Raw genomic sequence first — 20,608 nt, 5'->3', positions numbered from 1 at the left:
ACCCCAGGTTGAGAACCGCTGCCTTAGATGGATTAAAGCAGGGTGATGCACTCTCAAATCTACTGTTCAATATAGCGCTCGAGGGAGCGATTAGGAGAGCTGGTGTGCAAAGAAACGGTACCATTATCACAAAATCGCATATGCTCCTGGGATTTGCGGACGATATCGATATTATCAGAATTGATCGCCGTGCCGTGGAATAGGCTTTTGTGCCTTTTAAGAGGGAGACAGCGAGGATTCGACTCACGATCAATACCAGCAAAATGAAGTTCATGGTCGCTGGCAATCAACGTGGGTTCATTAGTGGTGGTAGTAGCGAAATGGTGCTGGATGGTGAAAAATTTGAAGTGGTAGAACAATTTGTGTATCTTGGAACATTAGTGACGTGCGATAATGATGTTACCCGCGAGGTGAAAAGGCATATTGCAGCTGCAAATAGGGCTTATTACGGACTTCGTAACCAGCTTAAGTCCCGTAGTCTGCAAACGAAAACAAAACTCGCGCTGTATACTACTCTGATTCTTCCGGTGGCTTTATACGGCCATTAGACATGGACGTTAAAGGAGGCTGATCGGAGAGCTCTCGGATGTTTGAGCGTAAGGTGCTGCGGACAATACTCGGCGGTAAACAGGAGAACGGTATCTGGCGGCGTCGCATGAATCACGAATTGTACCAGGTGTATAAAGGGCTGGATATTATTAAGCTTATACAACACGGCAGACTACGGTGGGCTGGTCACGTTGTTCGTATGCCGGTAGAACGTCAAGCGAAGATAATATTTAGTAGAGAACCCGGAAGAGGTCGCAGGCTTCGTGGAAGGCCGCGTACACGATGGCTTTTTGCAGTAGAAGAGGACCTGAGGGCGCTCAATGTTCAGGGCGACTGGAAGCGATTGGCCCAGGATCGAGTCCAGTGGAGAAGGATACTCCATTCGGCGTAGGTTCATCGAAGAGCTGTAGCCCATCAAGTATCAAGTAAGTCACTTACGGCAGTAGGTTGAAATATTTCCACCACTATTTGCTATTTTTCCGCTTCGTCAGATTCACAAAGGGACCATCAGTCCTCGCCTTTCTAGGACCCCCCCTTGGATTTCAAAGTTTTTCATGTTATCTACAGCTATGAGCATCATTTAGTGAAACACCATTGGGTAAGATAATAAATATTGTGCTTGATACGACAGTCATCCGATACGGATTTGGGAGACAAGTCCGCATAAAATGACACCGAAATTCACAATCCCTAAGCAGGCAAGTTTTAGTCGAACCAATATATCTAGGTTTATACTTACGGCTTTTAATTAATTATTTTCAGGGTTTCGACTTTTCGTTTCAATGAGACCAAAGCAAGCGTTTTTGGGGCCAAGGAAGAAGCTTTTTTCGATGTTTATTTTGAGTTTATTTGATCATTTTTCACCGATCATCCTTTTTTCTAGAATAAGCCTTGGAAGATAAACGAATATCTTACCTATATTAGATGAAAATCCTTTTTCGTTTCTTCACTTTTACCTCTCACTCACTTTTCGCGAAAATTATCGCAGAACAATTACAAAATTGTATGGCTGCGCCGGGATTCGAACACAGGATAGGAACAATAATAACCGTTTACTTTCCCGAAAAGCGATTTCCCTCCGAAATTTTTTCTGAGGGAGCATCCTGTGCTCCTGAGATTGAGTGAGCATTACGAACCCTGCTTATTTTGATAAATGCCTGAAAAAATATACTTTCGGAATTCTAGGATATAAGTATTTTTTGAAATTCATTCACAAGTCTATGGATTCATGAAAAATTTCATAAAGCAATCAAAATTGCGTATTCGTAACAGGAGTCTTTTTTGTTTTTGTCCATGCGTCCTGGCTTTCATAAGTTTGCGGGAAGAAAACATGAAGAGGGTTTAAATTTTCAATAAACGTATCAAGTCTCAAACAACTTAATCCCAATTTTCTAATATTTTTTCGCTAATCAATCGTCATTTCTCAATTCTCAATTGCCATTGCGATCTTTGAGCATCCAGATATTTTGAAAGCTTTTCCCTAGTCAGCAATCTGTAGTACACATTTATTTTTATGTTACATGGCGTGGAAGTTGTATGTAGGATTGTTACACAAATAAATTACAAATGATTCAAAACAATTTGGATGTTTGACTTTCAGCCACACGAAGTTTAGAAAACATTCCATGAAATGCCGTGGAGACCGAACACCACGGTGTGGACGGATTTAGATTCAGGAGGTCCTGACTGATTTTTTGTAGTTTTTTAATGCTTTACGTTAGAATACTTAAAAGAAAGAGGCCCTCGTGCACCTGTCTCAAGGTCACAAGTTCTATTTGTAGACGATTCATACTTCCAGACGTTTTCACATATTTGGAATTGCTTGGGTGTATGGATTTCAATGCAATGTAATGGATTTCAAGCGTCTAACGAATTATGAATTACCGTTTTAGTTATATAGCTTCAATAAACTCTCGAGTTAAAAGAGATTAGAGTCACGAGAGAGTAGCACAAAACATAACATTGTAGTTTTGTCAAACAAGTATTATTTTCATTGATATTGGAGTCTATAACGAGAATGGAAACCCTTCCGGAAACACCCTATGTTTAGTTTATATAAATACCTACCTGCATCCGGCGAGCAAGCTTTGCCGGTAGATTTCCACCGAGCTTTTACCGGTAATTTGATGACCCGTCAAATAGGTGTTGTGAGAGGAGTTGACAAAGTAGTGTGACAGCGGTTGATCCATGTCATCGCACAGGTCCAGCTTGCTCGCGGCCATGATTGGGTTATCTTCCGACATTAGGTACCTGCCAAAGGTGTGTCAAGAACCGAACATTAATCGCCGGCGATGGCCATTACAAAAATAAATCACACACTCACCTCAGAAAGCCATCAAAACTGAGCTGTCCCTTTTGGGCATTAAACTTGTTCGGTTCGTACTCTTGGATCAGCTCTCTGGCCCGGGCTGTGTTTGCGTAGGGATGCAGTATTTCATTCAGTCGGGGGTCACGCTGAGTTTTGTTCAAAAAATCGACTAGCTGCGATGTTGACATGAGCCGCCGCTTTGACGTGCCGACTCTATTCCGGTAGAAAGAGAGAGGTGGGTATTGAATAAATGTTTGATAAATGGTTCTAAAAATAGCGGACGTTTAACGTTGACCTAACACTGCCTGCCGGATAGGGAAACGAAGTTCAGGAAGAAGGAAATCAGAGAATCAATCATTTCTCAAGCATACGAGATGTCCCGCTGAGGCCGTGCGACCGAGATTGTAGATTCAAATAAAAGTTTAAATTACAGTTTTCCTTGTCACAACATCCGTTCATACTTCTTCGGTGATCATCTGTCTGTGGGTTTGATAAAGGATTGGAAATAGGAGAAGCATCACAAAGTTCATGATACCGAGTGGAATCAATCACTGCCAAGATAGGGATCCACCTCGACATAATCTACATCGTTTTTCAACCTGTTCACCGACGACGCTGAACTATTGTATTTATGGAGACTGTGATGCCAGGGTGGTAGTTCATATATTGAAAGACTCGAACAATTTTAAAGTACGTTCAGTACTCGACCAAGCCTCTAAGAGTATAATGAAGTGGGACAAAAGTTCCTTTTGTTGTTTATCAATTGAATAGGAAATATTTTTTCTCGTTCAATATGTTGAAAACTTCTTTTATCAGTAAAATAAGTTGGCAATAAAATATTTTAGGTTTATAGTTAATTTTACATTTAATATAACGAAAATGCAAATGCTTGAGGAATTCAACCATGTCGCCTTTAATCCATAATGGAAATCCACAAGCTTTTCTTTGCATAATGCAGAAATTTCGCTCTACATTGTACATGAATGTAGGTAGATGTCTCGGCTACAACACTAGATGTGCAAGATGGGTCTGTGTATGTCAAAAGCCGGATATATATGTACGACTGTAAAGTGTAAGCAAAAGAACAATTTCGTCCCTTAATCGGTTTCTCGTACCAACCGATTCCAAGGCAAGACTTTTCTCTCCTTCATCAGAACAGCAAAAAAATATCTATCTATCTATCTATCTACACTCGGAAGTTGAAGCTAGGAAGGTATATATACTCACAGCTCATCGTAAACTTTCTCCACTTCGGTTCTTTGGGTGAGATTTTTGTACAGATTGAAAAAGTCCTCGAACTGGAACTTGGACAGTGCCAGCGTGTCGCCCTTCCCCGAGGGCAGTCCGGAAACATCGAGGGCCTTCTCCACGCGCCGCCTCTCAGCCTTGTTGGTGGCAAATGCTTCGATGATGCTATTCAAGGGAAGACGGGCAAAGGCAAATGTGCCCAGAACCGAGAACGAAAGGAAAAAAAAGGAGGGATAATCACGAATAAATTAGTTACGCTGAATTGAATTAAATGATTGGAGTGAATGTTGTGCCCCTTGTTTGCTACTTAGGTAATTTCCATTGCGCGTCCCAAGTAATATCTTCGACGGGGACGGAGATAATGCATGTACTTACACAAGCATAGTTGTGTTATCACATAATATAGCTACTTTTAAAAATTAAAAAAAAAACGCATAATAATTGTAAAATAGTTGATACGTGGAAGTTTTGAACATTCTTACAATGTTTTGGCTTTCCCTAGGAACAAAAAAAACATGTGATTTTGTGATATTTCGGGGCAAGTTTCTGTCATTTTAACCCTCTTATACAACAAGTGCCTATCATGTTTCGTTATGTAGTTCATGGCTTGTGTCCGCGATAAAATGAAAATCCTAGGTCTTCGTCTGGGGAAATGATAAAATTTTGCCCTTTCAGTGCTATTAACAGTACCCAAGTAGTGAAAGGAAACGAAAAGGAGCTGAAAGGAAAAGCTATTTCGTCATCCAATGCGTCTATGCCAGACCAGTTGAGTGGCGAACAAAGTGTATTGTCTTGAAATGTTGGGATGACTTTTGGCTTTGTAGCTGTAGTGAAAAGAGAAAGACCGGAAGCTCTTTACCTTGGAAAAATGACGTGAAAGAAAACACAAAGAAAAATGACTTTCACAAAAAATTCATTTCCTTTTTTTTCAAATTTACTTCAAAGACAATCAGGTAAAATGCTTTACTGTAGGGAAACCGTTCCAGTTTTTTACCTGCTTTAAAGTCAAAGTCAAAGTGGTTCCAAAGTGATCAAAAGTCAAAGTGATTCCCCCTCTCCCCTCCCCATTTTCATGCGTTTATCTGTTGAAAAAATGCATGAATCTAGCTTAATGTAACTAAAATTTGTATGATACACTTTTTTAAAGAAACAGCGATGAACTACTTTCTTCAAAACGTTACATCCAAGTCTAACATTACCTCCCGTTACCCTACAGTTCTTAATTATGGACAAGATTATAAATATTAGATCACACCATATAACAAATTTTAAATAAAAACAAAGACATTATTGGGTAGCCATTCTGCATATTTGAATTAGTATATGAATGAAATATAAAACTATATCATCACCCATTTGGCTCAAATTACTTTGTGACTCTTCTACGAAATTGGTCGATAAATCGCATTTTTCCACTCCTATTATCTACCGAGGAGACGAGATTTATCACTCTGCTATTTGCATAATCCATCTTAATGTGTTTCCTCCCCCACCCCAGTCGCGTCAAAAGGGACCCAAGCAATACGAAAATACCAATTGCCAATTTGGTTTACTGAACCCCATTAGCGCGAGATATCAAATGGCGTGTCAAAACATTGATTCGACGTAGCCGCTTCCGCTGACTGATCGTCATCACCGAAATGGCACCATCGCCGCGACGAATGTTTGCCTGGTCATGGGTCGAAATTAGGAATGAAAAACCCTGCTTCATCCACCTATTGGCGACGAGGTCTTTCTCGTTCATAGAATTGGGCATATTTGTGTTTTTATATTTCAAGTTTTTCATTAGGTTGAGTGTCAATCGAGCCACGCACAAATTAGCTACTAAACTTGAAATTGGTAGTTGATTTTTTAAGTACGAGAATGATGTATGATAGTGAGAGAAGTCGTAAAATGAGCTTATACTATACTATTGTTCCCTTGCCCATTTTACTGTATTATATTGGTCTAATCACGGAAGAAAGAAATTAAACGATTATTTTTACTCACATGTGGGATCACCACTGAAAAAACTAAAATAAGAAGCTAAACAACTTGCTTTTTACTTTTATGTTTTCGACAGGGTGAAAATGGCAGCTATGAAATGAAAAACTGGAACAGCAAACCACCCTACATATAACAGAATTCACTTTATTTTGCCGAACAAAGTGGGTATATGTCACTCGACCCTCCGGACTTCCTATCTGAAGTTCGTTTCTGGAGTGAACACACAGCGTTTCGCTACGCCTCGGTGTACGAGAAAGGTGAAAAAATCGCAGAAAGGATTCCTTCTGTCAGCATAAAGTCATCACGTCGGCGGTCGGGTAAGCTTCCCCAGTACATTAATATGCAAAGTCACGCCAAACGAGCGCCGGAATAAGGGAAGTCAAGTAGCTACTATTCCGTACCATTAGGGTTTTATGATGCATCGACGAATGTTAGCCGCTAGGATGATGCTTTTTTCACTACAGGAGGATCCATTCAGTACGTCACGCTACCATTTAATTTTGTATTCTTGTAACATAAAAAAAGCAATGAAAATTGAACGTACAGTAAAATGGCATCTAATATACTTTTTTTAAATGATTACAACCGTCATGTAAATTTCAATTTATCTTTATTTAATTTTTTTTTTTCATTTCACAAGATTGTGTAATTTTAAATTGATTCAGATTTAAAATTTAAGTGGGTTTGATTATTTTTTTGCGTTTATTTTCATGTTCAAAATGATCTTGAATAAATAAATAAAATTTCAAATTTTCCATAGAAATAATTTTCAACGCCCAGAATATGTGTTGATTTACTATGGAAAATAATTACGTTCTCCAGGAAACAATCTTTGCAATTACTAAGGGAAAATCTACCGAAATTCCAAAATTCCCAGGGGAAACACTTTTGAATACACAGAATAAATTGTTTTGAATTCACGTTTAGTAATTTTTTCCAACTTTCTGGGGCAATTCCTTCAATTTTTCATGGGAAATTGTTTTGAATATACAAGAGATTTCTTCTTCCTTATTTACAAAAGAAATTCTATTGAATTTCCGAGGCAATTTTGTACCTTATGTCCAAAAACAATGTATCGAATATCCAGAGGAAATTCATTTGATTTCAGACAAAAAGTTTTTGAATTCCTGATTAAATTTTATTCAACGTTTAAATAAAACCGTAGAATAATCTTTTAATATCCGATTTTTCTTGGCAGATTTCGTAACGGGGAATTACTCTCGAATTTTCATAAAGCGTTCTCAATTTTCCAGGAGAAATTCTTTTGAAATTTTAGAAAGAATTCTTTTAAATTTCCGCTAGAAATTCTTTTCTATTTTCAGATGCAAATCTTTCGGCATTCCAGGATAATTCTTTCACATTCCCTGTGGAATTTCTTTCAAATTTCCTGATGTTAAACCGTCTAAGACGAATTAAGTACTGTCCATTTAATTCCACCAGTTAATTTTCGTTATCTTTGCAGATACGTATTTCGACCACAACTGTGTGGTCGTCTTCAGTGTCTTGTACTTGACTCGACTACAAGACACTGAAGACGACCACACAGTTGTGGTCGAAATACGTATCTGCAAAGATAACGAAAATTAACTGGTGGAATTAAATGGACAGTACTTAATTCGTCTTAGACGGTTTAATACATTCCACTAAACGAGCTTAATATATTTTCCTGATGTTGTTTACTAGCTACTTGATGGGCTTCCTGGATGAGCCTACTCAAAATGAAGTTTCTTTCTCCACTGCTTTTGATCCTGAGACAATCGCTTTCACTGACGTTCATTGCTCTCAGGTTTTCTTCAAGTAAAAAAGGCCTCATGTGCTTGGTGTGGCCTACCACGAAGCCTACGGCGTCTTCCGGGTTCTCTTCTGAATACCATCTTCTGTTGTTGCTTTTTCGGCAGACGAACAACGTGCCCAGCCAACGTAGTCTGCCGTATTGTATAAGCTTAACTACAATCATCACTTATATAACTCTTAATGAACAATTGCATCACATGATTGATGCAATGTTCAAAGCAAATACCAAAACTGAAGCAGTTCAGATTGGTATCAAATTTACTCAGAGAATTGTTATTGGACTTCGTTTTAATGGATCCAAATAATTCTTTGAAAATTTTAAATTGGAATGCCCGTTCTTTAAAGGGTAAGGAAGATGAATTATTCAACTTCCTATCAGTTCATAATGTGCACATTGCCATTATAACTGAAACATATTTAAAACCTGGTCTTTTCATCAAAAGAGATCCAAATTATTTTATTTACCGAAATGATCGTCTTGACAGCGCCTGTGGTGGGGTCGCCATTGTCATTAATAGACGTATCAAACATAAATTATGTTCTTCGTTTGAAACCAAAGTTTTCGAAACCTTGGGAGTTTCTGATGAAACAAATTTTGGACAATTCTCTTTTATGCAGCCTACTTGCCTTTTCAATGCAATGGGCAGCAAAAGAATTTGTTGAAAGCTGATCTTCAAATTCTGACTCGCAACAAATCAAAATTCTTCGTAATTGGTGACTTTAATGCCAAACACCGTTCATGGAATAATGCTCAAAGCAATTCCAACGGCAACATTTTATTTGAAGATTGTTCTGCTGGATATTATACTATTCAATATCCCAATGGCCCAACTTGTTTTTCATCCACTCGAAATCCTTCGACAATTGATTTGGTTTTAACGGATTCAAGTCAGCTGTGTGGCCAATTGGTAACTCATGCTGACTTTGACTCTGATCATCTTCCTGTGACGTTTGAAATCTCACAAGAAGCCATTTATAATCCAATCAGCTACTTTTAATTATCGTAGATTTATATAAAACGTATATTGATAGGAATTTTGATGTTGATATTCCTCTCGATACCAAAAGTGATATTGATAATGCTCTCGTATCTTTGACAAATTTAATTGTCGAAGCCAGAGGCATTGCAATTCCTAAATGTGAAATTAAATTCAACTCCATTATTATTGACGACGATCTTCAGCTACTGATCCGTCTTAAAAATGTGAGAAGAAGGCAATACTAAAGAACTCGCGATCCTGCGTTGAAAGTTATTTGGCGAGATTTGCAAAATGAAATTAAAAAACGTTTCGCTATTCTGAGAAATACCAACTTTGAGAATAATGTCTCGAAGTTGGATCCCAGTTCGAAATCCTTTTGGAAATTAACGAAAATTATAAGAAAACCTCAAAAGCCAATTCCAGCGCTTAAAGAGGGAAACAAAATTGTATTAACAAATGGCGCAAAGGCTCAAAAACTTGCTCAGCAGTTCGAGAGTGCCCATAATTTTAGTCTAGGTCTCACTAGTCCAATTTAGGATCAGGTCACACGGAGCTTCGCAGACATTCTCAATCAAGATGACCCTTCGTTGGGAACTAATTTGGATGAAGTGAGATCTATTACTAGAAAATTTGAAAATATGAAAGCACCGGGTGATGATGGTATTTTCTACATACTTATCAAAAAAATTCCTGAGAGCTCTTTATCCTCTTTGGTTAATTTATTTAACAAATGTTTTCAATTGGCATACTTCCCACATAAATGGAAAAACGCCAAAGTTGTTCGAATTTTGAAACCGGACAAAAATCCAGCTGAGGCTTCTAGTTATCGCCCAATCAGTTTGCTTTCTTCAATAAGCAAACTGTTTGAAAAGATTATTTTAAATAGAATGATGGTTCATATTAATGACAATTCTATTTTTGCTGATGAGCAATTTGGTTTTCGCCATGGGCATTCAACCATTCATGAGCTACGAATTTAATTCGGCTCAACAAATCTGAAGGATATTCGACTGGAGTTGCTTTTCTTGATATAGAGAAAGCATTTGACAGTGTTTGGCATGAAGGTTTGATTGTAAAATTGATGAATTTTAATTTTCCTCTGGACATTATTAAACTGATCCAAAATTATTTATCAGATCGCTCACTGCAGGTAAACTATCAGAATTCCAAATCTGATAGATTACCTGTAAGGGCTGGTGTCCCCCAAGGCAGCATACTGGGGCCCATATGTACAACCAGGGTGTCAAAAATCTTTGTTTGCAGATGACACGGGCCTCTCAGCCAAATGGCGAAGCCTTCGTGTCATTTGAAGTAGATTGCAAAAAAGTTTGGATATTTTCTCCACTTACTTGCAAAAATGGAAAATTTCCCCGAATGCTTCCAAAACTCAGCTTATAATTTTCCCACATAAGCCGAGAGCTTCTTATTTGAAACCTTCTAGCAGACATATTGTCACTATGAATGGGTTTCCAATTAATTGGTCTAGCGAAGCCAAAAATTTAGGACTTCTGCAGGACCAAAAATTAACTTTTAAAAATCACATTGAAGGCCTTCAAGCCAAATGTAACAAATATATTAAGTGTCTATAACCACTTATAAAAAGAAAATCGAAACTTTGCCTTAAGAACAAACTTTTGATTTACAAACATATTTTTAGAACAGCCATACAACATGTGTGTCAATATGGACCAGTTGCTGCAATACCAGAAAGAAGGCACTTCAGAGGATTCAAAATAAAATTTTGAAAATGATTCTGAAGTTGCCTCCGTGGTATAGTACTAATGAACTTCATAGAATTTCTAATATTGAGTCATTGCAACAAATATCCAACAAAATAATTTCCAATTTTAGACAAAAATCGTTGCAATCCTCTATTGCAACGATTAGCTGCTTGTACCCTTAGTATGAATTAGGTTAGGTTTAGTTTAGAAAAATCCTAACTGCCAGAGGCAATTGAAATGTATTAATAATAACTAAAAAGTAACATAGCAAATAAGGATGATAGTGTTAAGAAAACACGGAACACCTAGTCTAAGAGATGAATGCATGTATTAGATAATTAGCAAATAAAATTAGTTAAAAAAAAACCCAGATTAATCCACCTAGCGGTGATGGCGCCTTTCTCGCGCAAAAAGGTAATAAATGTAGCCTTTACGCTTACACCTCGATGATGTACAAGAAAGGCAAAACAGTTGCACCGTCTAATGTTATGATAGAAAATTTACACTAGTAGATGACAGATGGCGCTGCCAAAAGTTTCTCGAATTTTCTATGTTCGAATCTTTGACTTTCGGACAATTTCATAGTACTATGAAACTGAACGAAAAGCAAACTTACGCCTAAATGCGTGCAACACGAGCATCTTTATAGTACGATGAAACTCTTAACGGGAAGCCACGGATAAAATATTCATAGATGCAAGGCATTTTTCATAACACATTATTGTTCTATGTGACTATGTCTCTCACTATTTTAATATTATCTATTTTTTGCAATTTGCAATTATTATGAAATTCAATAGTGATCAACAGCGTTTTAGTCTCTGTCGGATGCAACTTGTTGCAAGAAAAACGGTTAAGAGTTTCTATGTGAAAATTTGGCCAATGTTTTTTATGGCATTTTGTGCACACACACACGCACACACATACACACACACATACGCACACACGGACAAACAGACATTTGTTCAGCTCATCGAGCTGAGTCGAATGGTATATAACACTATGGGTCTCCGGGACTTCTATCAAAAGTTCGATTTTGGAGTGAAATGATAGCCTTTCGGTACAACTTAGTTGTACGAGAAAGGCAAAAACTTATACAACTCTTGATTCAGGCGACACCGCCGATGCCCTTCACTTTTTACCGCAGGGTATTGCTCGCAACATCTTACGCTCAAATACTCTGCAAGCTCTTCGAGCAGCTTCCTCTACCGTTCATGTTTCATGGCCGTATAATGCTACCGTGTCGCATGATTGTATTTGCCTATTTCTGTAAAGTGACCCCGTAACAGGTTCCGGTGGAGAATCCGGAATATCGAATACAGGCTTCTTTTGGTGAAAGTTGTGATGAAAAATGTTAAAAGACAAAAATATTACAGCCAAAAAGAATTTTATTTTCGTTTTCAAAAGGGGGGCTGGTAACGGAAGGGTTAAAAACAGCTAATTCAAACAAGTTTTCATTGGAATGAAAAATGTTACTTCTGACGTTACGAAATGTTATTTCGATTTGTTGAGCTTCCACGGGTTTCACACAAAGATAAGAAGAAGAAGAAATGGCGAAAAAAACGATCTGTCAGCGAGCAGGCTTCTCTCTCTCAGATTTCAACCCAAATTATAACCATAATAAACAACAATGCGTATTGTGTTACAATAATATCCTTACGTTATCCAACGCCTACCTTGTGATCATGTCTTGCACTCTTCTGTTTTTTCTTCCTTATTTACAAAATGAATTTCATAGAATTTCCAAGGCAATTTATACTTAATGTCCAAAACAAAATATACCGAATATCCAGAAGAAATTCAATTGATTTATTAGCTTACCTTTGCTTAGACTGACTGTACATATCAATGGTTGCTACTCCATGATTGATCAGAAATGGTGCAAATTGCACTACGATCCAAGTGAATAGTGGTTGGAATTTACCAACAATTCTCGAAATGCACTTTTCAGCAGCTCGCAAATGTTGATCAATAACGGCGCCGGCCAAGACCTTACAGTCAGTTGGGAAAGGGAAGGAATGTGAGTGTGTGGTAATTGTTGCTACTAGAGACCGAGAATACCTCTGCATCTCCACAATTACCACGGGAAGGAAGTAGTGTTGGTTGGGTGGGGTAATCAGTAACATAGTTCGGGATTCACCATGGAAAGTGATGTGATGTGACCTATGCAACAACACAGCAGTATTAGCATTTCCTTCATTTGTTCAATTGTTCATTCTTCGCGAGAATAAACAATCAATCGCTCAAAGTAAGAGATTGTTCATTTGAATTTCGAATCAGGCGCCCGCGTCATCATTTCTTTAATGTAAGGAAAGTAAAAAAGAAAAAAAGATTAAAATTGAAAATAAAGTAATATTCACGGCTGTTTAGTGTTTAACCACATTGATAGTAATCGGAAAGTTGATGTCATTCAGCAACCCTTATTTGATCTCTATTTGAGGTTAAATAAGAATGTAAATTTACGTTTATTTTACAGGTCGTTTATTTTGCATTACTTTCGCGCGCGTGTGTGTCGCTTGATGTGACCAGTATACCGTAATCAGGATCTCACTGGTATTAATCCTGATGTGCCGGTTGGTACTCGTGTTGGGCTTGTGCGCTTTGAGCGGCACACGGTCGCTTCCCAGACAACATAAAATCGCACATGGTGCAATACAAGATGCTAAATTGAAGACGATATACATACATGTTGTGTGGAAAAGTACCTCTATCGCTTGCACTTCAGCATCCTACACGACATCATAAACGTTCATGTGTTGACTGTGTTTGATAGGGCCTGCTTATATAAACATGCAGCTTTTTGTAGAGGTTTAACAGAGCCCACTGTCAAACCCCACCACATCCTAGACAGGCCCCATAACTCGCAGTGACCATGGGGAGGGGTCGTCAAGCCCTTGGACATAGTACCTGCTGCCCCTTTCCAGAAGAAATTCAATTGATTTCATACAAAAACTTTCTGAATTCCTGGGGAGTTTTTATTCAACGTATCAGAGAAGTTCCGAAGACTATCTTTCTATTTTCAATATCAACGTGAAAATATTTTCGAATTTTCAGAAAGCGTTCTTAATTTTCCAGGAGAAATTCTGTTTAAATTTTGGGAAGTGTTCTTTTAAATTTCCGCTTGAAATTTTTTTGTCTCCAGATGCAATGCTTTCGGAATTCCAGGGAAATTCTTCTAAATTTCCTGTGGAAATACTTTCAATTTTCCTGATGATATTTACTTGAAACAGAGTGAATCTCGTCTTCGTTCACAGGTAGTAGTCTGTGACCACTAATCGAATTTGCAGCAAAAATTCTTTAGTATTTAAAACAAACATTCTGTCGGATTTCCAGCGGAATATGGAACTTTTAGAGCGAATATTTCTCAATATTTTTAAAAATCACATCAACGATGAAAAGTTAGGAAAGCAGTATCATTAGGGAAATTATTTTGTTTTTATATGTGATTCAACGAGAAACTCTTTTGAAGGAAAATTCTTTACTTGTATTAATACGAGTTAGCACTATCCTATTTAATTTCACCACATGATTTCAACAAATAATAATCTTTATAGGAACTAGGATGGTCGGTATTAGCCATTTGTGATAATTACCGGTATTCGGTATTTGGTGGAGTCAATACCGGTAATACCGGTAAAATACCGGTATTTGTGAAAGTTTCAAAAATAACAAAAACAAATCTTTTGATTTGGACGTTTGGGTGAAAACCAATATTTGTTGGCAAACTTCAAATTTAAAAATAATCTCTTTTTGAGCTGTGCAAGCTGGACAAACTGGGCAAACTGGCTATGTTGCCACCTTCTGAGAATGCCCTCTCTGATTCGCCCGAGGCTGAACGAATGATCCCAAGAGCGCTGAAAATCAGTGTCAAGTACTTGCTCTTAATTCCTCTAGATTCATGGTAGGAGAATTCTTTACAGATTGCTTGAAAAATTTTTGACGTCGACCGGTAACGCAAGCGTTTTGCTCTGCTGCAATCTCTTCACGAGATGTTCCTTAATCGATAAATCAGAAAAAAATCAACCATAGAAGCTTTCGATCTTCAGGTGAGGTCGTTTTCTCAGCATCGTCCACTTGCTTAATCAAAGTAGCTCTGGATTTCTCGTAAAAAAGGCCAAAATCGTTTCTGATCGATTGCTTTACGCTATTGGATCATGGGTCAGATTTTTTTTTTCTTTATTAAATACGTATTCAGCCCTTGGCTGGTTCACCTCTACGTGGGCCAGAGTGTTAGGTATGTGCCACATTTCTGATTTGGTTGCAAACCCTTTCCAAAGATAGTCAAGTTGATTCGAAGTTTCTGGACAAGCTAAAATGAAAAAAAAACCTTTGAATGCATGCGATTTGGGCGATAAGTGGCCGACTCATCTTCTGGATCCAATGCAGTATGCAGCTGATGGGCTCATGAAATGCTGTTTTTGCGTCGACTCTTTGCAAATATCAGAACAGTATTCATTATCCATGACGGCACACTCTCTAAACTAGTTGTGATGGCAGATGACGGGGTGGTGTCCGCCTACACACAATGCGGTGTCTGGCCGAAAGTACTCATTTAAAAAATGAGTATCTCTAAAACACGCACTATACAAAAGTATATGTTTCGCTCTTACACGTAAGTCCATTTCCAAAGTGTTCAAAGGTCATTTTTTCATACATTTTTGAAGGGATTATTCATTTAACCCTTAAATGCGCAATGTTGTTTTAAAATAACAAACCGAAAATACGTTTAATGTTAATGATTTCAATGGTTTACGTTAAAAATATTTCGAAAGATTTCTAAAAAAATCACCTTGCGCCTTTCAGGGTTAAGATTTGTAAGTTACACTAAAAATACTGAATACAAAAATTTGTTCTAGATCCCCCGATAGAACATTTTGATTGACATGACATGAGAAAGGAGAGTTCTTACTTTCGCGTAGTGGATATTTCAGAGATACTGATTTTCATGAAATAATATTTTCTCACAGAGACACCGTGACATATGGCCACTTCACAAGCAGCATTTCCAACTCAAGAAGATCTCGGACAACGAATCGCCTCCCGCATTGCAGGAATTTGGAAATCGGATGGAATTAGACCGGCACCGGGAATCGAACCCAACCACCCTCAGCATGCTATTGCTTTGTAGCCGCGCGTCTTACCGCACGGCTAAGGAGGGCCTGCCAGTAATCTATATAAATGTATGTGAATGCTTCCGCCCATCAGTGTATAAGCCAAGACACTAGACTAAAAACGGTGTCCCATCCTAAGACGTCGAGGACCCAAGGAGTGTACATTAATCTTCTTAGCAATTCACTCCCAATGATTTGTCAATCATCTTTCCCCCTGAATGTGAAACGGTTGGTACGGCTGTCCCCGTTTCTTCCTTTTGTAGATTCAAAACTCTTCATTGATCATATTATTTATTACTAAATAATCTGATTGTCGGGGAGTTATGGATTATCTCCCAAATTCAAGCCTGCACGGTGGGCCTGGCCGTTTTAATACTTGTGTCATATTTATGATATGCTGCAAATATTAATGCAGACAAGAAAATGCTCGGAAATACAACCGACATTTCCAGGATCGGATGTGTTGATCTTGCCCGCGACCAGGCGAGATAAATCCCTCTTCATGCCACAAACAACACAAATATAAAACTTTCGATACATATTTCCTAAATGTTAACCTCGGACTCCGTTAGGGATACTCCTGGAATTTTCTTGTAGCTTACGTTGGCACTATCCAAAATGATGTATTACAGTCAAACCTCCATGAGTCGTTGTTCTATGACTCTATATCGACTCATGGAAGCAAATTATGCCATATTGTCATATAATTAAATATTGTCTGCGTTACTGTGATGCTGTAAAATGTCATCTGCGTGTCATTTCAGTAATTTGTTCAAAACTTTTTTCAGGAATCAACACGTAAAAAAACCTTATAAGTTATGGCAAAAAACCATTATGCCACCTAACGAATGGTGTCATACCAAAAAGCTAATAAATTTCATAAGCTAATGTTAAGTCTCTACTTTGGCAAAAAAGTATTAGAAAATTTAACAATAAACAATAATGTTTTTTTTTACGTGAAGTTTACTTCACAATTTTTTATGCACTCACGCTAATCTTTTTACGATTGGCCAGGGTTCTGCCAAATCGCACCAAGTATCAATACAATTTTTCCCATTTTTCTGTCCAAGCTTTCGTTTAGCAGCTTCAATTGAACACAAATCTTATCGGTTACTCCTCAACACCATAGCAGAGGACATCCTACAATAAATGTGGGTAAGAATTCATATGGAATGATTTTCGTTTTCACTTTACACGAACAAAATATCACAAGTCAGTCGAAAAGCCGCTTGATGTGGGTTGGCTGAACCCCGACCAATTGTAGATTGTTACACCAGATGACCTGAGTTCTTTCCGCTGCATGATACAATGGCGTAACTGTAACAAGACACGATCAATGTAATGAATCAGATCAAACGAGTTGAAAACCAAACACCACACCAAGGGAAAAATTCTTGGTTAAATAAGCTACGCGAAGTAATAACAATTAAATTAACGTCTGTATTTCGTGATGGTTTGTTAGAGAATGAGCGCAATTGTTATTTTTCACCACCAAGTAAGTTACTAGGGTGTTCGCCGCTATCTTTGATCGTATCGTTGTTTCTTATAGCTCAATACTCCTCCTCAAAGAAATTATCCTAAAATTAGTATAATCCCATCATAGTGGTGAATTTTCGTAACTTCACAGCATCTAGAGGCATTGTTAGAGCATCTTCGATCATTTCTTCGGATGGACAATATTCCAGCTTGATTACATTGCACTCTGACAACTCCTTAACATAATGCTGTCTTGTTTCAATATGTTTCGATCTTCTATTTGTTCGCTCCGAGTTGATAAAACTCAAGCAGCTTTGGTTATCGTCTAAAACTTTTGTTAGCCATTTTTTGTCCTTCTCCAAAAACTTCTAATAAATTCCGTAGCCAGAAAATTTCTTGACAAGTTTCACTTGAAGCGAATCCGTCGCTTTCATAGATGAAAGAGTAACATTATTTTGTAATCTGCTTGCCCATAAAATAGCTCCTCCTTCGTACAAGCCAACGAAACCAGTGGTAGATTTCCGTGTTTGAATGTCTCCTGCAAAATCCGCATCTGAATACATCAATGAAGTTTGAATTCTTTCGTTTTCAAAAGGTATCGCACAACTCGCTTAGCGGCAATCCAGTCTGCTTCTGTGGGTGATGTAACCTTTCTTCCAAGGATCGATGCGCATACAGCGATGTCCGGTCGTGCACTTGATGCTACGTATAGAAGAGCTCCTACTAAACTCCGGAAGCTAACGTTATTTCCCAAAGTTTTAGTTTCGTCTGAATTCTTAATAGAACCGCTTTCCATAGGGGTATTTGCACCTTTGGAATTTTTCATTCCAAATCTTTCTGCTAACCGTTCGATATATCCCCTGAGTGATAAACTATAGTTACCTTCATGTCGTTTCACTTCTAGTCCAAAGAAATATATCAGGTCTCCAAGATCAGTAAGCTTGAAAAACTTTCTTGGATGCGTAAGGACAGCTTGGATTTCATCTTCAGTTTCTGCTCCAATTAAGATGTCATCAACGTATACTACGAGGTAGATAATTTACTTGCCGATTCCTTTCTTGTATAAACAGGAATCAGTTTCACTTTGTTGGAAACCGATTTTGAGCAGAACATCTCGAAGTCGCTTATTCCAGCATCTTGCAGATTGCTTGAGCCCATATATACTCCTCCTCAACCTGCATACCAGTTGTTCTTGTCCCTTCACAATATGCCCTGGAGGCTGCCCCATATACATTTCTTCTTGCAATAAACTGTCTTGACATCCAATTGTTTAAGTATCAGCTTGCATTTGCTTGCCACAGCCAGAAATGTTCTCATCGTGGAATTGTTCATGACAGGGGCAAATATTTCTTGGTAATCTTCACCATATCGCTGAGTAAATCCTTGTGCAACCAAACGTGCTTTGTATTTTGTCACCTCACCAGCTGCATTGAATTTCTTCCGAAATACCCATTTGCATCCAATACATTTGCTTCCTTTTGGTAACGGTGTCAATTTCCACGTTCCATTTTCTTTATGGGATTCAAGCTCATCTATCATAGCGGCCTGCCATTGGAGTTCTTCCGGCGATTCCAGGGCTTCTTTCAAATTTAACGGATCGTCCATTTCGGTAAAACCTTTTGCAATTAGTGCTTCCTGTGTCAATTTCGACGGTAATTTACCTTTAGTAGCTCGTGTTAATCTTCTAGGAAATTGTTGCCCATCTTCTTGATTGTCTCTGTCATCTAGTTCTACAATTTCGGGTAAACTCTTGAAACTGTCGTTACCTTGATCGAGATCAGTATCATCATCGTCATCAGAAATTAATTCAATTTGATTTGATTCCTTATCATTACATTCCAAACCAACAGTGAATTCTTCCAATGAATTTTTTTCGCAGGTTGATTGGCCAGCTTCTCCAAAAACTTAGCATCACGGCTGATTCGTACGGTGTTATCATTCAGATCCAGGAAGCGATAAGCCTTTTTCCTTAAGCATAACCAACGAAGACAAATTCGTCTTATGACAAACGAAGATTAGTTTCTCTGCCTTTTTGTCCAATTTCTTTCTTTTCTCCTTGGGAATATGTACATAGGCTTCACTCCCAAAAAAGCGCAAATGAGAATAGTTTGGCTTGTTCCCGGTCCAAATTTCAAATGGTGTCCTATCCAATGTTGACGATGGCAATAAATTCAGCAGATAATTCGTAGTCATCACTGCCTCACCCCAATATCGTTTCGACAGCCCGGAGTCAACCAGCAAACATCTTAACATCTCATTCAGGTACCTATTCTTCCTTTCAGTTTTACTCAGTTACTTCAGTCTCCAACATAATGAGTTTTGGTATCGGAATGTCTGGGAAATTTCAATCTGCTCATTTTTCCTTCATAACAAACTCCACAAGTACTTCGATCATCACACTCTTACATCTGAATTCCAGTACCAATATTTTCACGCACAATCTTCTTGATGATCTCCGAATTGCGATGTCCAAGCCTATCATGCCAAAGGTGTAGACATTGTTTTGAATGGACTTCTTTCGACATCATCGTTTGGTGTACAATCATCGGATCCAAATAATACAAATTTCCATTGCGAGTGCCAGTTACAATTATTTCTTCGTTTTTCATTATCTTACATCCGTGTTTTTCGAACATCAAACATAATTGTCGTCGGTGATCTTGCTAATCGAGAGTAGGTTTGACTTCAGCATTGGAACATGATAAACTTCCTTCAAAGTAACTTTCGTTGCATTTCCATTTCCATCTTTCGCATAAAACTGTCCGTTTCCGACACCACAAGCTTCAATTTGATTTCCATCAGCCAAACCGATACTATGCTTGCGCCTTGTATCCAGACGATCGAGAATCTTGGCGTCTTGCGTCATGTGCGAAGTTGAACCAGAATCAAGATACCAGAGCTCTTCTGTACAATTTTCAGCTACTTCAACTCCAAAACAAGCTTCTCTTGATGTTGTAGCGATATTTGCCCGGTGATTGCTTTTCTCCTTCAGATCAAACTTATTTCCTTGAAGAAACAGTTTACAATCCCCTCTAAAATGGCCCTCTTTGTGACAAAAATGACAAACTTTCTTCTTAGATTCATACAACTTCGCTCTATGAAATAGAAGCATAAGTACTAGAACGCTAGTGGCGCTGTAGTCATTAAAAGCATTTTGCCAAAATATGCTTCCACAAGCATAACTTGACCGTTTATTATGCATCATGTTGTAGTGCATGCTTTGTTTCATCATCAACATTGGTTTGACACATGTAGTACCGGTACTTTGGCTGCCAGATCAACGTGACCTAGATATTAGTCACGCGAACAGGAACGACATTAGCAATCTAATACTTATGCATCTACTCTCTACGACCAGCTACAATTCTAAACATGTTTTGTTCAAGGCGGTAGGGCAAATGATCCGATAGTCGTGGGTGTTCCTATAGTTGCGGT

General features: G+C 38.2%; 1 protein-coding gene across 16 annotated transcripts in view; it reads right to left on the bottom strand.

Moving 5' to 3' along the window:
* Window positions 1–20,608, bottom strand: part of LOC134213208 (1-phosphatidylinositol 4,5-bisphosphate phosphodiesterase classes I and II) — a 262,306-nt gene that overhangs the window by 30,677 nt on the left and 211,021 nt on the right. For all 16 annotated transcript variants that reach the window (XM_062691932.1, XM_062691930.1, XM_062691939.1 and 13 more), the window contains 3 exons: window positions 4,085–4,270; window positions 2,873–3,070; window positions 2,617–2,799 (listed from right to left, as the gene is read on the bottom strand). In XM_062691932.1, the coding sequence (XP_062547916.1) occupies window positions 2,617–2,799; window positions 2,873–3,070; window positions 4,085–4,270 (567 nt within the window). The remainder of the gene's footprint in view (window positions 1–2,616; window positions 2,800–2,872; window positions 3,071–4,084; window positions 4,271–20,608) is intronic.

The sequence above is a fragment of the Armigeres subalbatus genome, chromosome 2 (genome assembly GCF_024139115.2).
Source record: "Armigeres subalbatus isolate Guangzhou_Male chromosome 2, GZ_Asu_2, whole genome shotgun sequence".
NCBI classification, from domain to species: Eukaryota; Metazoa; Arthropoda; class Insecta; order Diptera; family Culicidae; genus Armigeres; species Armigeres subalbatus.
Note: the sequence above shows the minus strand (reverse complement) of the source record. Positions and strands in the feature narration are given on the sequence as shown.